This window comes from Ursus americanus, chromosome 22 (genome assembly GCF_024610735.1).
Source record: "Ursus americanus isolate L20-20 chromosome 22, mUrsAme1.1.p, whole genome shotgun sequence".
Lineage (NCBI taxonomy): Eukaryota > Metazoa > Chordata > Mammalia > Carnivora > Ursidae > Ursus > Ursus americanus.
Window position 1 is genome coordinate 5,407,548 of NC_142148.1, and position 18,901 is coordinate 5,426,448.

General features: G+C 57.4%; 1 protein-coding gene across 2 annotated transcripts; it reads left to right on the forward strand.

The window, feature by feature from the left end:
- The first annotated feature begins 2,547 nt into the window (after positions 1-2,547).
- ZBP1 (Z-DNA binding protein 1) lies at positions 2,548-14,683 on the forward strand. 2 transcript variants are annotated; one of them, XM_045808418.2, is made up of 8 exons: positions 2,548-2,783; positions 5,490-5,711; positions 6,289-6,354; positions 6,716-6,889; positions 8,121-8,285; positions 9,424-9,630; positions 10,576-10,809; positions 13,689-14,683. In XM_045808418.2, the coding sequence occupies exons 1-8, from the start codon at positions 2,750-2,752 to the stop codon at positions 13,919-13,921; spliced, it is 1,335 nt and encodes a 444-aa protein (XP_045664374.2). In that variant the 5' UTR covers positions 2,548-2,749; the 3' UTR covers positions 13,922-14,683. The 2 variants fall into 2 exon arrangements, with proteins under 2 accessions (XP_045664374.2, XP_045664373.2); XM_045808417.2 differs by lacking the exon at positions 2,548-2,783 and having other exon boundaries at positions 4,881-5,711.
- Positions 14,684-18,901: the final 4,218 nt, after the last annotated feature.

The following is an 18,901-nucleotide window of genomic DNA, read 5'->3' on the forward strand; positions in this document are numbered from 1 at the left end:
TCTATTGTCCTCTATTTCAAAGTAATAAAACCCCCAATTTAGCTCAGTGCATTGTGACCCAGAATAAGTACCATCTTTCCCCACCTTCCTTGCTGGGCCATGGTACTACTGGGATGTCAGTAAAAAGTGTATGCAACTTACAAGCGTTCTTAAAGGGGAGATAACTGCCCTTCTCTTTCCTCCTTCCTGCTGGAAGGAATGCAGATGTGATGGCTGGAGCTTGTGCAGCTATTCTAGGCCAACCTGGGAATGGAAGCCACAAATGACTGAGCAACAAGATAGAAGGGGCCAGGGTCTCAACACCATGATGTGCCACACCAAATCTGGATGGCCTACCACACTGTTATGGGAGAAAGAAAGAAGCATCTGCATTGTTTAAGCCACTGATATTTGGGTCAACGATAATCCTTAGAGTCAAAATTACCTTTAAAATCTCTTAAACTGTGAAATGAAATACAAGATAATCCGAATCTTTAAAAGTAAGAATCCCACTCAGTGTGGTGAGATGCTCACAGCAGGTGCATAGCTTCCATACGTTCCTGACGTGTGACGGAATGCTATGGAATTCTTTGGGGTTTTTTGTTTGTTTGTTTGTTTGTTTGTCTCTGGTGCCTAAAGTTATTTTGTACAGATGCGTTGTATCACATTTTCCAAGTTTTGCCACTTTTGTGAGCACCCATTAAGGCAGGCTTTTTCTTATTTATGAACTCTGTTTTATAATTAAAGAAACCAAGGCCCAGAGAGGTAGTGACAGACAGCTAGGGAGGAGCAGGGCTGCTGCTGGGACCTGCCTGGAGAAGAAGGCAAGGCAGAATCCCTGTCCAGGTGGCACGTCCCAGGGGCACTTGGCCTTCCCGACATAGCGGTTCCTGCTGCAGGCTCCAAAGCCAGTGTGCAAGCCCCACATGGCTTCAGGATGGGGGCGGGAAGGTGGGGATGGGGACACAGAGGGACAGGGGCATGAGGGGTGGAAAGGGGCCAGCCAAAACTGTCCAAACAGACACAGGCCATAGGGTGCCAGCCTCCACCACGGAAGCACAAGTGGTCCTTCCAGAAGTGAATCTGACCCTCGGGATTAAGCCCGAGTCAGCCTGACCTGTAAGCCTACCAAACACCTGGGTCAAAGCCAGGGCCTCAGGCCTCCACCCTAAAAGGTCGGCAGCGTGCAGGGAAGGAGTCAAGGAACCTGAGTAGGAGAGGCCAGGGAGGATGAGGAGAAGCCCGGGGTGGGGCCAGATGGAGTCAGGGGTTTCCCTGGGGGGTGGTGATGGGTGGGGAGGTCCCCCACGTTAGAGAGACAGCGAGCGTCCCAGGGTCCAGGTTGATGAGCGGGCGCCACCTGGTGGCCAGTCCCGGCACGCCGCCTCCCCGAGGGTCCCGCGGGGGGCTCAGCCGGAGCCCCCTCCCTGAGTTCGCCTCCACAATCTCCCTCAACAGCCCCCGTTACCCTTAAAACTGATATTGACAATTCATAGGGAGAAACACGTTTTCTCGGTTTTACATAAAAGAGAAACAAACACCATTGCGGTTTCCTGTTGCTACTGAGCTGTTGGACCTGGCAGCGGATGCGCGTGACCTCGCCTGGGACGCGCGCCCCTCCCCCAGAGGCTGGGCTGGTAAGTGGCCCGGGTGCGGTCTGGGAGCCAGGACTGCCGGTTCGCTCTGCAAACACTGCTCCAGACGTGCAAGCCCCTCCCTTCGCAGAAGTGCTGGGGCAAAGTGCTCCAAGGTCGAGACCCTCCCCGGGCATCTGCAACTGGGACCCTGACCCCAGGGACCTCCAGGGCTGAGTTCGTGACCCTCCTGGCTGCCTGGCCCTGAGCCTTTCACCGCTGTAGGCCTTGGTTGCCCTTCTATTACCTGGTAAAAACGGCGGCCCTGACCTACTTGGGGGTCAGGAGCCCCTTGAAACTAGATGGAAGTGATAGGTCCCTTTTCCAGGTATGTGGGTGCCCTGCTGTGCTCATGGCTGGAAATGGCACTAGGGGGTCTGGTCAGACTGCTCAACTGGATTAGCCCCTTTAGTCCTTTCCAGGACCTCCTGATGTAGCTACTTTTATTAGCCCCATTTTACAGATGAGGAAACTGAGGCACAAATATGTTTAAGAAATTGCCCAAAGTCACACAGCCAGTAAATTGTGGGCTGAGTTAGAACCCAGCCTTGGACAAGTGACCCCATCATCCTAAGCCTCAGTTTCCCCTCTGAGAAAAGAGCAGGACTAGCCCCTACCCTGAAGGGGACTCAGAGGGGCACACAAGATTGGAAAGCACATAGCAGGTGCTCACTAAAAAGAGCTGTCATTTTGACACAGGCAAACGATCGCAGCGCCCCAGCCAACCCTGGGGCCCTCAGCCTATGTGTGGGGATCAGAGTGGGCAGCGGCGGTGCCTAGAAAGTCGGGGAAGCCGGGTGGTTCCAGAGTATGGTCTGGTCTTGCCAAGCTCAGCTTCCTCCTACCAACATGTAGTCAGAGGCCCTCACTCATCACTCCTGTTTTCAATTTTTTTTCTGAGGCCACACACAGGAGTTTCGTTTTCTTTTTCCCCAGAAAGCTGGTCAGGTCAGGCTGACTAGGCTTGTTTCTGGAGTGTGAACAGCAAACACCCACTCGGCTGACGCGTCCCTTCGCAGCTGCGGGAGCACCAAGTCCAGCTGCACAAAGACACCCTGAGCCTGTCCTCTCCAAGCCCCGGGGCAGACGCCGACCGCGGCCCCCACGTCTCCAGGCTCCCAGCCTCCGCAGCCAGGATGGCCCAGGCCCCTGGGGACCCTGATGAAAGAGGTACTTTCTTCCTTCTAAGGAATAGTGGGCTCGCCCAGGGGAGATTTGCACCTTTCTTTCTGGCCCTTTCCTTGGCTAGATGACAGCAATGATAGCCGACAAGAATCCCAAAGCACCGTGGCCGCAGGAGTCGAAGGGACCCCAGGGTCTGGTTGGGAAGGCCGGCTCTGCCCGGGGCACCATGCGACACCCTCCGCATGCCTTTCAGGAGCCCTCGGGGCAATCGCCACGCTGTCTGCATTTTTAAGATGAGGTCACTGAGGCCCTGCAAGGGGAACCCGGGGCCACAGGGCTGACACCTGGGTCTGCACACCTGTCCTCACACTCATTTTAAGAAACAACAGAAGTTGCTTTGAGAAGAGGCGGATATGCATGCCTGTGTTTCTCCCGGTACCGCAGATAACACCTCACTCCTGGAAGAAAACCCAAGAAAAGCGAGCCGTGTGCTGAGCAATGGCGGTGTATTCTAGAGAGCTTGCGGGCTGTGGGCTGTGGGCGGAGGGTGGTTTTGTTTTTGTTTCTTTTGATTTGTTATCATTAGCTGATTTACTCCTCACTACAATCTTTGCGGTAGCTGCTCTTATCCCCAGTTCACAGATGGGAAAAGTGAGGCATAGAGAGACCACATGGATGGCAGAGCGGAGGCTCAAACCACGGAAACCTGCTGTCAGAGAACAGAAAAGAGGACAAGTGGGGGACTGGGGAGGGTGCCAGCAGGGAGCGCCCAGGGCCCGGGCTGGTTCCCCGGGGTTCTGTGGTACTTCCCAAGGGGTACAGGCAGGTATTTGTTACTCAGTGGCTGAATTTAACTTCTCCCTCCTGGGTGTTCCTTTCCAACCAGTCACTTACACCTCATCCGTTTTACAGCCTCGCATTTACAGACGCGCCAGCCTGAAGACTCAGCCCAGGAGGCCAGCCAGCCCTATGGGCTCGGCCCTCACTCTGATCTCCGACCCCACGACCCCTCGGCTCCTTTGGGGTCAGGGGGGTGGAGGAGGAGGGAGGGGGAGAGGCTCGCCCAGGGGCAGGCTTTTCAAGAACCAAAACTCTTTTCAAGACAAGGCAAAGCCAGGCTTGCCGTTGATTGGACGGGGATCCCCGGCTGCTGCTGGAGGTAGACCTCGGTGGGTGAAGGGGTGGGGGCCCCCAGGCATTTGAATTGCACCTCACCTGCGCCCAGCAAGGATGAACATGTCCTGATCTCGGGGCTAGCCTCGGAGCCCAGCTGTAGAGCCAGCCAATGGGTTACCCCTTCCCCCACTAGGGTAAAACCCAGAAGGCAAAGGATCGGGCTACTGCCCTGCCAAGGGGCCCCAGATCTTTCCCGGAAGGACCCTGCCTTGCATTTCCCTTGGGGTTCTTGGGGGCAGACATTTCCTGGCAAGAGACCGGCTGCCACCCACAGAGCTCCCTCCAGGTTCCCAGGCACTGGGTGTGCTCTGTTCTCGGCTCCCCAAAGAGCCGCTGGCTTGGGTTTGTGGGAGCCTGTCTGAGATGAACAGGGGCCGTTCAGAGAGCTCCTCCTCGAGCCTCTGGGATTCTGCTTAGGGTTGAGTCTCTGGGATTCTGCTTAGGGTTGAGTCTCTGGGATTCTGCTTAGGGTCATTAACCTCAGGCGGGGAATAGAGACCCAGGAGGAGCTGCCCACGCCCTGCCCTGGGCCATCTGGGCAGACACCTGTCCCTGAGGTGGGCAGATCCACTCAGACACCCGCTCATGCAAAGGCTGTTTCCTGAACATCTACTGTGTGCCCAGCACTGCGCTAGACACCAAAGATGCCACGGTCGACCCGGCAATCACACCAGGGGGTCCTTGGAGACATTCTGCAGGGGATCCCCTCACCCAGACACACAGCACCCCAATCACTTGGGGCACCTAGTCCGGCTCCCCAAAAGAGATGGTGTTTGAGTGAGACCTGGAAGTTGAGTAGATGTCGGGCGGGTGGAGAAGGGGGAGAGCGTTCCTGACAGAGGCAACTGAGTGTGCAAAGGCCCTGGGATGAGTGGGCTGGAAGAGCGCGGCAGGCTGGCACTTGGAGGGAAGCTCTGGCTGCCTAGCGGAGGGTGGGCGGGAGGGATCCCGACTGCAGTCGGTGGAATTGCTGTCGTCCGGGAGTTGGTGATGAAGAACAGGAAGGTGGAGGCACAGAGGGGAGAGGAGGTTCAAGAGCCCCAGGAACAAGGTTTCCAGGACTCTCCATCAGGGAGAAAGGTCCGTTTCTGTGTGTCTTTAGCTTTCTGGCTTGGGTGCACCACTGACTGGATGGTGAGCCCAGGAGGAGGGGCAGATGTCACGGGGAGGTGGGGACAGCGGGCCTCCCAGGCAGGCACTTTGCCTCCCCCCTACTTCCTGCTCTCCTGCCCTCAATCTACCCCACCCTGCCATCCTCTACTCCCCTCTGCTCTGAGGGTGTCTGCGGGCAGAGCGTGGCCCTCTCGCCTGCAAGCGCTCACACCAGGCAGAGATCGCTCAGAAGGCTGGGGAGCCTCCCCTGGTCACCGGGCTGTCTGGCCAAGGTCACTTCTGACCAGCGGATGTGTCCCTCCCCGGACAGTGGTGTTGTTAGTGAATGTCTGCTCGGGTCGCTGCCCCTCCCTCTGCCCTGGATCCTTCACGCGGGGCCACCTCCCCTGCCCCTGAGCTTCCCGTCCAGGCTCGATCCGGGGGAGACTCAGTTCCCTCTCTGCCCCTCTCTCCTTCTCCCAGACCTTGAGCAGAGGATCCTGCAGGTGCTGAGGGATGCTGGCTCCCCCGTGAAGTCTCTCCAGTTGGCAAAGGAATGCCAAGTGCCCAAGAAGAAACTCAACCAAGTCCTCTACCGGATGAGGAAGGAGTCCAAAGTCTCCCTGGAAGGCCAGGCGGTGTGGGGCCTGGGTCAGGGCGGGACTGGAGAAGTGGTGCCCGCAGAGCCGGCCCAGCCCAGCCAGGGTAACCTGCCCCCCGGGACGGGGGGGGGGGTACAGCACGAGCAGTCCTGGCCGTGGACAAGCAGGGTCCGGGCCTGGGCTCGAATGTGGGCTCGCCTCTCAAGGGTGCGTGGCATCCCCTGGCCGTGCCTTGTAGATCCGCCACCCAGGGTTGCACAAGGGTGAGATGCAGAGGACCCGGGCACACAGCAGGCGCTCAGCAAAGCGTCAGCAGTAACACTGTTGACAGCTGCAGCGGTAGTGATAGTAATAGGAGAGACTAGGCTTCGCGCTCGTCCTCCTTTGTAATTCTGCAGGGCAGAGACCAGAGACCGGCAGAGCGGGCACTCGTCAGGTGCTCCCACAGCCTGGACGTGGGTGGATGGCACTCCTCCTCTTGGCCCAGGGCCTGAGTTAGCAGCGAAGCCGGGGGGATGGAGAGCGACAGGGCAGGTTTGAAGGCAGGTCTGTTTAACTCTCCACTCTGAGTCCCGATCACCCAGGCGCCTGGGCCACTGTGGAGCAGCCCGCCTTTGTCCAGTGGAGTCCCTGTCCCCTCTGCCACCCCTCATGCCCCAGACGCCTCCTTCTTCCTCCAGCGGAGAGGCCCCAGCGAGACGCAGTTGCAATTCCGGAGGAACCCGGCCTGCAGCTCACAAAACAGCGTAAGCATCCCGCTTTCCCTTTTGGCCACTTGAGATGGTCCTCTGGCCCCGCCCACCAAGAGGTTCCCACGACATGTCCAGAGGCAGGACTCGGTCTGCACAGTGGGAGAAGCTAAATGGCTGAGAAGTCTCCCTGATCAGTGGCTGCACCTGCCTTGGGCCCGGCACTGTTCGGAGCCATGTGTGTCCACCCCACTCCCTCAATCAGCCTCTGTGCTGCACTGTTCTTACGTCCCACGCATTTCAGATGGGGAACCTGGGCACGGGGGTCTGGGGCGGCCCAAGTTTACACAGCTAGCTGGCAGTGGAGGAGATTCCAACTCCGGGGTCCTCCTTCACCACCCACCGCCCTGCCTCTCAGAGGAAGACATCTACAGGATTCTGAAAGCCCATGGGCCCTGTAAGGCCCTGACCATCTCCCAGAAGCTGGGAAGGAAGACAGCAAAAGAAGTCAACCCAGACTTGTACGCTATGAGGAGGAAGCACCTTCTGGACTTGGATGAGAAGTCAAGTACATGGGCAATTTATCAACCAGGTAGGTCCTTACCCGCTGCCCACACCTGCATGGGGGGGGGGGCTAGAAGAGAAACCATAACATCCAATGTCTGTGTGTGCCCCGCCCAGCACTTTGCCCGCTCCGAGTTCCTTGTCAGACCCTCACAGAAGCTTGCGGTGGTCTTGCTGATGGGTCACTAGAAGAGGGTACCAGGAGGGTGGATGTGCTGGTGGGAGTAACCAAGAAGGGCTTCCTGGAGGAGTGGCCTGAGGCTGTAGTGGCAGAAGGCAAGGGGCCAGGAGGGGAGGTGTCCCACTGCTAACTATGTCAGCCCTGGGATGCGGGGCTCAGCCTGAGTTTGCTAACAGTTTTCTGTTAGCACTTTGCCCAACTTGGAGTTTTGAAGTTGCTGGAAGAGAAGGCTGGGCTCAGACACCCACGGAGGGGGGGCCCGGGTGACTTCTCCCTCAGGGCCAGCAGGTACGGGCCCTAGCATTAGGCGTCCACGACAGTGTTCTAATTTCTCTTAAAATCAGAAGAAAAGATGAGTCTTAAACTAATAATGAGGAGTTAATCAGGACTCCGGCCTGGATTACTTTTGCCTTTATCCCAACACTGTCATCAACGGTCATTTCGAATATTTTTATGGAAGCAGGGACCCAGCAAGGCACAAGAGCTGAGGGCCCACAAAGGTGGGAGGTGGCCCTGTGTGTGGAGCTGGCAGGGCCCCAGGCAGGTGCTCACGTGGCCCTTGGGATGATGCACGAGGTCACGCGCCCCGGGGGGCGGGGAGGGGCTCAGCATTGCAGGCATGACAACATGACAGCGGCCAGGTTTTAAACACTGGAGAAAAATCCCAATTCTTAAAAATGCCATGCGAGCCAAACAGAGCTTATCCAGTGGCCAGAAACAGCCCGTGGACAGTCCCCTGCAGCTGTGGCTCAAGGGAGATGGGTCCTGGAGCTTGGTGGTCAGGGGGTGCCTCCCAGGGACAGGGACAGAAGATGAGGGGGGCAGTGAGGCTCCCAGGATCCTCCTGCAGGTGGCAGAGGACACACAGGTAGGGTGACCGCCTGGGACACCCGGGGGGCTTGTTAAACACGCCGGCTCCGGGGGTCCCCTTGGAGCTCCTGACCCAGCGTCCTCAGGGTGACACCTGGGAGTCTGTGATTTAACGAGCTCCGCAGGAGATTTGGTGGCTGCTGTCTGGTATTTGGAACCCCGACCCCCAGAGAGGTGCAAAGGGCTTGAGTGGAATATGATTTTGCAGATTTGGGAGGAAGAAAACCGGCCACTACAATTATTTACCAGAAAAATCCCATCAACCTGATCCGTCAGCATGGACCAAATAACCTCATTTCCATTGACAACTCTGAAGACATCCAGATCGGGCATGGGAATGTCATCGTGAGAACGACCGCCTCTGGGGAGCATGGTGAGTCCTCGGAGAGACACCTGTTGCCTGTATATAGGGGCATCTGCTCCGTCTGGGTGGGAGCAGAGAGGGGGACATTCAAGCTCGGAGGAGAAAGAGCAGCTCGCAGATCTCCAAGGTCGTCCTTTGTGGCCTTCCTGAGAACGAGGAAGTCTTTCTTCGTGCCTGGATCAAACCTCTCCTGCTTTCCTTTCATTCCGATACCTTTTGTCTTGGTTTCAATGGGACCTGATATTTTCCCATGAGAAACAACTCAATGTTCACTTTCCCTCAGTAGAACGTTACAAGGGTCATTGTAGTATTTCGTTTGTTCTGAGACAAGCTTCCCCCCCCACACACACATTTTAACATCCTAGAAACGGGGATCCTTCTTACAGCCCCGCAAAGGAGTGCCTACTCTCCCCCAGGTACTGGGGCGAGAGGGCACAGGGCCCCCTATCAGACCAGCCGTGGGACACGAGTGACCACATGAGCCCAAACGTTGGAATCCTCCCTGTGACCTCAGAGAGCCCTTCCCCCTCCACCCCCGACTCTGGGTTTCAGTTTCCCCAGCTGTGAAATGAGGAACTCTGTTTCAGAATCTAGATCAGTGTCTCCCTGACTTTCGTCCTCTGGGCTCTGCCCTCCCCAATTTTGGCCATGCCCGTGTCTGATTATGTACTTAATGTCGTTAAACGGCTTACCTTTTTATTCTACTCAAATTTATTTTAAAGTTAACTTTTACAGCATGACCTTAAGTTTAAAACCAGGAAGTTTACCGTAAAGATAAACACTGAGAAGAGAAAAACTTCAAGGCTCTGAATGCTCCTGGTTGAGGGGTGTTAAAGGTACACCAGCCCCCCAAGGAGTCCAAGGAGACTTGCCCTGGTGGGTTCAAAGGATTGAGAGCACCAGGGAGCAGAGCTGTGCTCACTGACTGGGGTTTCGAGCACCCCAGGGCACCCCTGGGGAGCCCCACGCTAGCTGTGCCCCTGGGTCCGCTGCTCTCCCTCAATAGCCTGGAACACTCGTCTCCAGTCCGATAGAGCCTACAAAGAATTCAGAGGCCTGTCTCTGTCCAGCCAGGACTCTGTGTGTGTAGGGGGAGGGGGTGGCAGAGGGTGGGGGTCTGAGGTCATGTTGCTGTGTCCCCTGCTAGGCTCCGTGGCTCCCCTCCACCCTCCTCCAGTGGCGCCAGCTGATCCCTCAACTCGGGGTTCTCCGGCTGCAGCCTGGGGACCCCAGGACATCCACTTAGAGAAGTCTGTGCTCAGACGGGTACAGATGGGACATGGCAACAAGATGGACGTCAGCGATGCCCTGGCCAAGGGCCCTGCAACCTGCAGCCCCTTGGGCAGCCCCCCAGGTAACCCATCCTGCCCCCACCCCACCCCATCCATCTCCTCGCTATGCAGAACTTGAGCCATTCTTTGCAGGGAGAGAGGCATGATGGAAAATTCCTTTCCTTCCACCTGGAGGCTGTCTCACAGAGTAGAGTAGGTGGGGCTTTCTAGCTGGCACTCGGGATCCCGTTCCCTATCAGCCACCCTTCTCGGGAAACCTGTTTCCTCATCTGTACAACAGGCACAGGCCAGCTGAAGCAGGGTCGGAGGAGATGGCATCTAAGGGTGGACAGGAGCCATCTAAGAACCTGGCGCCCTATTAAGTGCTGTCCACGGTGACCAGAGAGCCCAGGCTAAGTCCTCCCCAGCACTGGTAATCCAGAGACAGGCTGAAGGCAAACAACAGGGGGGAGGCCAGGGACGCCCGGAGCAGAATTTCCAAGAAGGAGAAGCCAGTGAGTTTGAGGAGTTCCAGGGGGTTGAGCAACAGGGGTCTGTGGTGACCTGAGGGGACATTTGAGCACCAGGAGGAGGAGGAGGGGACTGTGTGCAACTCTTCTCCAAAGTTTGGATGGGAAAGGAGCTGGGTGGCAGGGGCTGGGGACCGGCTGCGGACACGTGGGGGCAGGTGGAGATGGTGTTAAGAGCTGCGGGGAAGCCAGCAGCAGAGACAGGAGCCGGGGGTGGGGCAGAGGCGCAGGGGAGCTGGTCGAATTCCAGGGGAAGGGCCCAGGAAGAGGTGGCGTCCATGCTGGCAGACCTGGGTGGCAGGGAGAGCCGGCAGCCCAGGCTGTGTGCAGAGGTGCTGAGGTGGGCAGGGTCTGGGCTGTGGACCGAGCCTGGCCTGGCTTCAGGGAGGAGAGTTGGCCAGGGAGAGCCTGAGAGCCAGGCTGGGGGTCGGGGCTCGGGGCCACCCTCCAGCGGCTCCTGCAGCCCTCCTGACATCTCTGTCTTTGGCTGACCCACAGTCTCTGCTACCACTGACGGCCCAGCAGCTTCGTTCGAAATTCGAATGCCCAAACCAGGACCTTCCTCTGAGGGGGAGGTGACCCAGAGAGTCCATATCAGTTCGTGCTTCCTTGAGGACACTGCCATCGGCAACAGCAACAGAATGACGGTCAGCTCAGAGACAGATGGTCCAGGAGAAGTTGCAAGGCCTGAGGATGGCGGGAGGGACCCGGGGCAGCCAGGCAAGGATGCAGGTGAGTGTGGGGCAAGGTGGGCCCTGTGTTCTTTGTCTCTTTCTCTCTCATCCATCCACCCATCCACCCACGCATCCATCTACTCATCCACCCGTCCATCCATCCATCCGTCCGTCCGTCCATCCATCCATCCACCTATCCATCCATCCATCTGTCCATCTGTCCATCTGTCCATCCATGCATGCATGCATCCATCCATCCACCCATCAACACTCATTCTCGAATCTCCCATTTCCCGGAGTCTGGAAGGCAATACAGGGTCATAGCAAAGAGCAGCCCTGAAGTCCGTGTGTGGGGTCAAATCTTTTTAGCCAAGTGACCTAGTCCAGCATTTAGCTCTGAGCCTCTGTTTCCCCATCTGCGACAGGAAGATGATAATTGTTGTGACTCCTGGTTGTGGCGAGGACTGGGGGAGCTCTGCAGGCAAAGCCTCGGCACCGTGCCTGGCCCTGCACGTGCCCCCAGGGACCGTAAGGTAGCAGTACCATTGGCGTTATTTTAGGCCTCACGGCAGGCGCTGGGGAGCCACAGTGAGTGAGGCTGGCTCAGGGAGAGGCTAACTTGTTGCAGCAAAGAGACCGTCTAACCAGAGCGGCTGCCACCTGCTGGAGGCTCAGCACCCGTGGAAGGGCGGCCTGTCCAGGCTGCCGGGAGGCATAGACCCCGGTTTCTTCCGCTGTGGTGCTGGGCCATCCCGGGGGCTCTGTACTCATCTGTGGGCAGAGAGGCTACAGAGGGCCCGCCATCCCCCTTTGACCAAGCACACCCACGCTCCTGACCTCAGTCCAAGGGCCTGCCCTTGGCCTCAAGAGGGGCTGGGAAATGTCACCTGAGCCTGGCTGAGACTCAGGGGAGGGGTCTCCATCGCCAACAGGATGTCACTGGTGCAGTTAGTCACCCAGCCACAGCTCCTGCCTCTGGTTGTGGAGCCAGGTGACTCCTGGTGGGTGACACAGCAAGGAGCAAGGTGGCAGCGGTGGGGGGAGGGTGCCTCCAGTGGGTGGACAAGTGTGGGCAACAGGGGCGAACAGGATGGGGGATGAACAGAGTGTGAGTGTGACCCGTGCACACTGCGAGGACGGCAGAAGCCAGAGCACGGCTGCACGCCACAGCGGGGACTTTGGCATCTATCCCAAGGCTGTCAGGAGCCACAGAGAGGCTTTGAGCAGGAGAGGGTATGACGGGACTTCTGCCTTCAGGGTGAAGGGGGGACCGGGAGGTGGATGGCTGCTCCTGACTCTGGGATTTGGACGAAGGAGTCATGTCGTGCCCCCCAGGGTCGGAAAACCTAGACCAGACCTCACCAGCATCCACCAACCAGCTCCCGCGGGCCCGTGGGCATCTGTGTTGGACACCGAGAGTGTCTTCCCCTCCTGATGGCCATGTCCTTGAACTTCTAACAGCGAGAGGAATCAGTAGAGAGAGGGCACCCTCTTCCCCACTTCCCAGAAGCCTCCAAGGGGGCACACAAGGTCCGTGGGGATCGTGGGCCCCCCACCCAGTCTTAGGCAAGACCAGCCAAGACTCCTCTTTTGGGGGAAGGAAACACAGTCCTCTGCTTTTGAAAAACAGCTAATGCCCCCTCTGTTGTCCGTCCGCAAGGGCTCAGCAGTGGCACTGACAAGGCCTTTTTCACTCTGCGCCCCTACCCACCTTCCTCACTGGCCCGAGGAACATCTAACTTCTTACTCAGGTGACGGGCGGGATCCCATCCTGAGACGTGGAAGGCCTGACAGGTTTTCCTTTTGGGGGAAATGATGAATCGGGTCTGTCAGTGCTGTGGAGCACGACACCCTCTCCAGGGTCTCTGTGAGCGGAGGCTCCTGGATGGGCCGTCAGCAGGGACGCGGGGGGCGCTCAGCTGCCTGCCTGTCCGGCTGGCTGCTGTGGCACCCTGATGGGACTGGGGACGTGACTTTGGGGGTCCAGTGCAATAGGGAAAAGTGGGGCTCCTGAGTCGGCTTCGTCCGAATTTCAAAACAGAACAGAGTTTGAACTGAGCCCGGGGTCCCTCTGAACGTGGGTCCAGGCCACATGCCCATGAAGCGGGCCCTCCTTGGAGCCTTCTGGAACAGGGCCCCTCCTCTAGTCCGTACCCCCCTTCCAGTCACTCAGACCCCTGAGTCTCCCCAGAAATAATGCTGTAGCCACCTTAGAGCTTCCTCTGTCTTTCCCGTATCGGGAAGAAGAAGTTCATCCATTCATCCCCCAATTCCGGCCGCGCCCTTGCCCTGAGTTTGCTCCCGCACCCGGATGCACAGCCAGGAGCAAGTCAGAGACAGTCCCTCAAGGAAGAGAGGCAGCTCACAAAGCAATCCAGCCTGGGAAGAAAGCCCAGCACTTACAACAACAGCAACAATAAAACCCAGGGAGGGGTGGGCAGCGCCGTGATGGGCGAGGACCTGCCTTGGCGGGGCAACCAGAGAAGGCTCCCGGAGGCGGTGGCCTCTGAGCTGAGGCCTGACGGGGAAGCAGCCAGCCAAGCAAAGAGCCGGGGAGGCCCCGTGGGCGGAGGCGACAGCAACCCTGTTCAGAGTCCGGCAGGTGCCGGGGAGCGGGAGGGCGTGGGCTCCGCGAGCCGCGGCTGGGTCTCTCGGAGCCAGGAAGCCCAGAAGAAGCATCTGGGTCTTGTTTTAAGCGTTCTGGGGAGCCCCTGGCAGGTTTTAAGCAGGAACAAGCGTAAAAGCCTCACTGAAGACAGTCAGGGGACAGAACCACGGGGGCCTGGGGAAGACAGGAGCTAACTCCTGGTCCAGATGGGACAGGATGGGGCCTCAGAGACGGGTCCCCAGTGAGCCGGATCGCTCTGGTTATTTGAGGCAAAGACCCCATGTGTCCCTTTGGCAACATCTTCTCTTCCTGGGACACTTTCTCTGAAGGCGCAGAGCCCGGAAGCCAGTTCTCTCACGACTGTGACCAGGCCTCCCCCGACAATGGCGACGTCTTGACGTTCATCTCCCACCTAGAAGCTGTCACTCTTGAAAGCAAGGATCCCCAAAGTGCAAAAGACAGCGGCTGCGGGGACAGAACCCCAGACATGGACTCCTGGGAACAGGTGGAGTCCAGAACAACCAGCCAGGCTCTCTCAGGAAGAGCAGGCAAACACCAGTGAACCCTCGGTTCTGGGCTGTGTTTCATCAACGTTTTCTACCTTGTTGCCTCCTGACACATGGCCACTGAGAGTCGGCATTCGGGCCGGGCCTGGCCTGGGGCTGGGCAAAGGCATATCTGTCCCTACTGCCTCCCTGGCCCTCCTTCCATCATGGCTGCTCATTCTTCTCTCACTCAAGACCTGACTTCCTCAAGGCCCATTATGGCTGCCTGACCTCCTTCCCACCTGACCTCTTTCCCACCTGACCTTTCTGGAACCTTCCTACCTTCACTTTGCTCTCTCAGGATTTCTTAGCTGAACTTTTGGAGAACAAATCCCTCCCCTCTAGGCCCCAGCGGAAGTCACTGGCCAGTCCGTGGGTCAGGGGACCTCTGCTGGCCAGCCATAAGGGAGTGCTTGTTATATGCCATCATGGTGCTTGTGGGTGGGCTGAGTTCCCGTGGAAGGGTTGCGGGCACGGCGGCGTTTCCAGAACAAAGGAGTGGGGTGGGGTTGGGGGACACTTGGGAAGATAGAGAAGGATAGAGGAAGGTGGTGGTCAGCCAGGCAGGACCATTGTGGAAGAGGAGTTACATCCTCCACTTGTTTTGTCCATAACACACACAGAGCTACATGTCCACCGCCCCTCCCAATGCCACACCCGTACCTCACTCTCTTTCGTGTTTCCTCCTCTGTACCATGGATGTTCAATGCCCAGGAGCCATGTCCCTTGGTGGAGAGAAGTCATCACAGAGCCTCAGTAAAGAATGTCGTTGAACAACACTTTATCTCTTTTCAATGTGACTGGGAGGATCTCAAGATCCTTGACGTGTTGATCAGTGCCTGGACCAATACACAGATTTATGGTATGTCCCTTCAAGGGGAGTCCTAAGCCAGTCTTTGAGCCCCCGGATCCAGTCATTCCTGAAGCGGGATCTATCTTTGCCCTTGTCTGTTAGATGAGCTGATGTGTCTATCCCCTCAGTGTGGAAGTCAGCTCCAGTCGATTTTACTTTTCCAGTGTGGCATGTCCCTCTCACCTCTGCCACCCCCTTTCCTTAGCTCGATGCTACGCAGCCAGCAGGTCTCAGCTGAGATGTGACCTCGTCCAGGAAAGCTTCCCAGGCTCTTGTTCCAGCCTGTGTCTCTTCTCTGTGCCTGAGGCTCCTGTGTTTCCCCATCAGACCCGTGTCTCCCAGCCCTGCCATTGCCTTGTCATTCGCCCACCTCTCTGTATTCCTCAAGACTCATTTTGTTGTAGATGACAGAAAGCTGGGACCCACTTTGTACAAAAGGGGATGTATTGGCTCTTCTAATAGACACAAGTCCAAGTATAAATCTTGCTTCAGGAATGTCTCTATCCAGGAAGTCAGAAAATGTCTCAAGACTCAGCCTCCCTCTTTCCATCTCTCTGCTCTGCTCTCTGTTGGCAAACATGGCCCCTGGAGGCTCCAGGCCCCCATGCCACCGACTTCGTTGCTCAGTGGAAAGAGAGCACTTCTTTCCAATGGCAAAAGCCAAGTTGGATGTCTTTAGTCACGTGACCACCTCTTAGCTGGTGACTGAGCAGAGAGCAATGGAATGCTGTGATTGGCCAACTGGCATCACATGATCTATCCCTGGCACCAGGATGGGGGTCAGCCACCCCCCATCATCTGGCTCGAGGGCAAGGGATGGGCGGTTCTCTAAAGTTACGGAAAAGGGCTGCTGCCAGACGGGTGAGAAGCTCAGAAGTCCGCTGCATTTCCCGGCATCAGCCAGAGAATTCACTAGGCACAGGAGCCTGTCTTTTCACTCTGCATGGACCCCCCGTGTGTGCCGGATAGGCCCCTTCACTGACCACACCCTCCGGGCCAGGCCCTGGGGCTCCCGACGGAGGGAGGCAAAGCCCTGCCCCGTGGTGCGCAGTTCACGGTCGGCAGGAGAGATGGTCATCGACATGGGTCCCGAACAGGACTAGTCACAGGGAATTAAAGGAGGATGGAACAGGGGCCCACACTCTGCCTGAAGGGTCCAGGAGGCTCCTGGGGAAGGAGAAAACCCGAGAGCTCATTCTCCCATATCCGGCACAGGGAGGTTGGGTGGGTTGGGGATGACGCCTGGCCCAGGCAAATGCGTAATGATCAGAGCAAGACAACTTATTCAGAGCACCACAGCCAAATGTTTGGGTGTAGGTGGAAAGCACAAGGCAAAGAAAACCAGCCGGAGGTTGGCTGGAGGGAAGCAGGTGCCAGACCACGTGTGCCTGGGAGTTTGGACTTGACACTGTGCTCTGTACAAGCCCCACGTGCACACATCTTCCGGGGACGACTGGGCAGGTGCACACGACAAGAAAGTTGGATTCATCAGGAGGGGGCGTCTTGTTCCATGGGCTGGAATTGCCTGCCTACTGGGGGCAAAGTTATCTCTGCTGCCGTGTGGACCTGGGGCCCCCAAATCATTCCCTCGGGGGATATCCGGTTTGCAACACGCCAGCAGGTGTAAGGGGCTTGAAACTGGGTTTGGCTCACTCCTCCTGGCATTGTCTTCCCCCTGTGGCGAGCTGAAAACTGCTCGCCTCCAAGTTTGCCCGAGGTCTGTGGTTAACCAGGCCGTGTCAGTGCAGGACCCAGCCTCAGCCCGCATCTCGAGCCCCAGCCGGAATGCTCATCTCTCTGCAAGATTTCCCCTCTCTGTGTAATTAATTTGTCATAAACACGCTGACAAAGCATTGCCAGCAGTTGATGGGGGCTGGAGGTGAAGGTCACCGCTGGTCTCTCCGGGAAGGAAATTAACTAGCTACCATTAGCTAGCAGGGAATGATTAAGTCCGTTCTTCCCCCAGCCCTTTGTTCTCGCTAGCTCCCCAGCCACCCACCCTCCCTTCTGCCATGATACGTGCGAACAGAGCTTGCAGCCCCCGGAGTGGAATGGGGGTAGTTTCCTCCATGAGAGTTAGAGGTGATTTTCCCAAACCACCATGACCTGCTCACAAATGCAATTCTGTTTTCTCATCCCAGCCTCTCTGCTTGTCTCAGGATGAGCCCAGGTGGGACTCCTCACCTGTGGGGCTTAGCAGGCAGCCAAGGTTAGAGGCTTTGAGCAAGAAAGGATCTAGGGAGTAATTCAGGAGCATTTTGGCTGCAAGTGACAGAAACTTAGCTCACCTAAGCTTAAATAAAGAATCTATTTGCTCATGCAACTGGAAAATCAAGAGACACTTAGCTTCAGGAATGGCTGGCTCCAGGGGCTCAAGCATTATTTTTCAGGCCTCTTTCTCTCCATCTCTCTGAGAAGCTCTCTTCTCTCGAGGCCAGCTGGGCAAGGCTTAGGGCCTGCCAGTTTAGCCACCCCAGCAGAAAGAGAATTCTTCAAGCCAAATACTGCTGGTGGAATGTCGGGGGGAGGGTTCTGATTGGTTAAGCGTGGGTCACACGCTTGCTCAAACTTGTAAGAGGAGCCCATGCCCGGGGACGAGCCTTCCAGATTCTGAGTGAGATTTCTCCTGCCCTAATGATACACCCATGGCCCAGAGACACACTCATATCCGCCAACCTCTTCGCTCTGATGGACGAGACCAGAATGCCACGCAACCCGTGGGCAGCCATGCTGCGGCGGATGAGAAGGGGGCAGGACCAGCACTTTGTGTTCTGTGAAAAGCTCCTCCTGCAGGAGGTCCTGTGAATTAAGAGTTCCCTGGGCAGATAAACTGGAGAAAAGGGGTCCCAGCCCTGGGTGAGCCTCAGGAGCCCATTGCCCAGAGAGGTAAGGGCTCAGGAAGGTTAGACAATTGCCCAAGGGGTAGAGACAGGACGGGAACCGAGGCCACTGGGCTCTCAAGCCAGTGCTCTGACACCCGCTGAAGGAGTCTGGGACTCAAAACCTGGCCTGGCTCTCACTGCCTGGATTCACTATTTGTGACACATTCGCTCATTCCCTTCCCCCACCCCCACCTGGGACCCCATGGCTTTTGCTGCCATCAGCGGGGTCTCCACCAGCAGCTGGAGAAGCAGCCTGGCCTTGAAAAGGCCACGAAGCCCGGAGGGCGGGGATGTAGGATAGGGGATGGAGGCCCGGCTACCCCTCACTGGGGCTTCGAAACCCCTAAAGGTCACCTCCGGGCAGCACAGCCCGCTCTGCCTCCCGGTGGGAGAAGTGGAGGTGCATGGACGCAGAGGCCTCCCATCTGTGTGACCTCACTCTCAGGTGTCACAGCTCTGAGCCTCTGCTTTCCCGTCTGCAGAATGGGCCAGGGAGGCAATCAAGTCAGGTTTGCTGGAGGGTCAGAAGAGAGGGTGGGGGGCCGCAGCTGGCCGGGCCATGCGTGCAGAAGGCTCGCTGCAGGGTCTGGCCCCGCGCTTCCCTCCACTGGCAGGGCCGTGTGGCAAGTCTGGAGACATTTCTGGTTGTCACAGGGGCAGAGGGTGGAAGCGGTTTCCCGTTACTGTTGTAACAAATTGCCATCAAGTGGTTTAAAACAAGCTTATCTTACAGCGCCGGAAGTTAGAAGTCCCTCCCGGGCCTTGCTGACTGAAGCCCAGGTGTCGGCAGGGCTGGCTCCTTCTGCAGGTTCCAGAAGAGAGTCTGTCTCCAGCCTTTCCGGCTTCTGGAAGCCACTTGAGTTCCCCACTCACGGCCCATCCTTCACCCTCAAATCAAGCATCACTGCATCTTCCAAGCTCCATCTCTTTCTCGCCCTCCTTCCTCTTCTAAGGACCTTTGTGACACTATGGGGTCCCCCGGACCCCCCAGGACCACCCCCCACCGCAAGATCTCAGGCATGTCTGTGAAGTCCGCATCACCGAGTAAGGTGACGGGGTCACAGCCTCTGGGGATCAGGACATGGACATCCTTGGGGGGGCGTCATGCAGCCAGCACACTGAAGCAGCACCGCCCCCAACAAAGAGTCATGAAGCCCAGAATGTCTGCAGAGCCCACCGGTGATACTGTTTTCGTTATTAGCATTGTGAAGATGAAAGAACGAGTGGGCTGTGGCGTCACAGCCCTAGGTGTAACCTGAGTG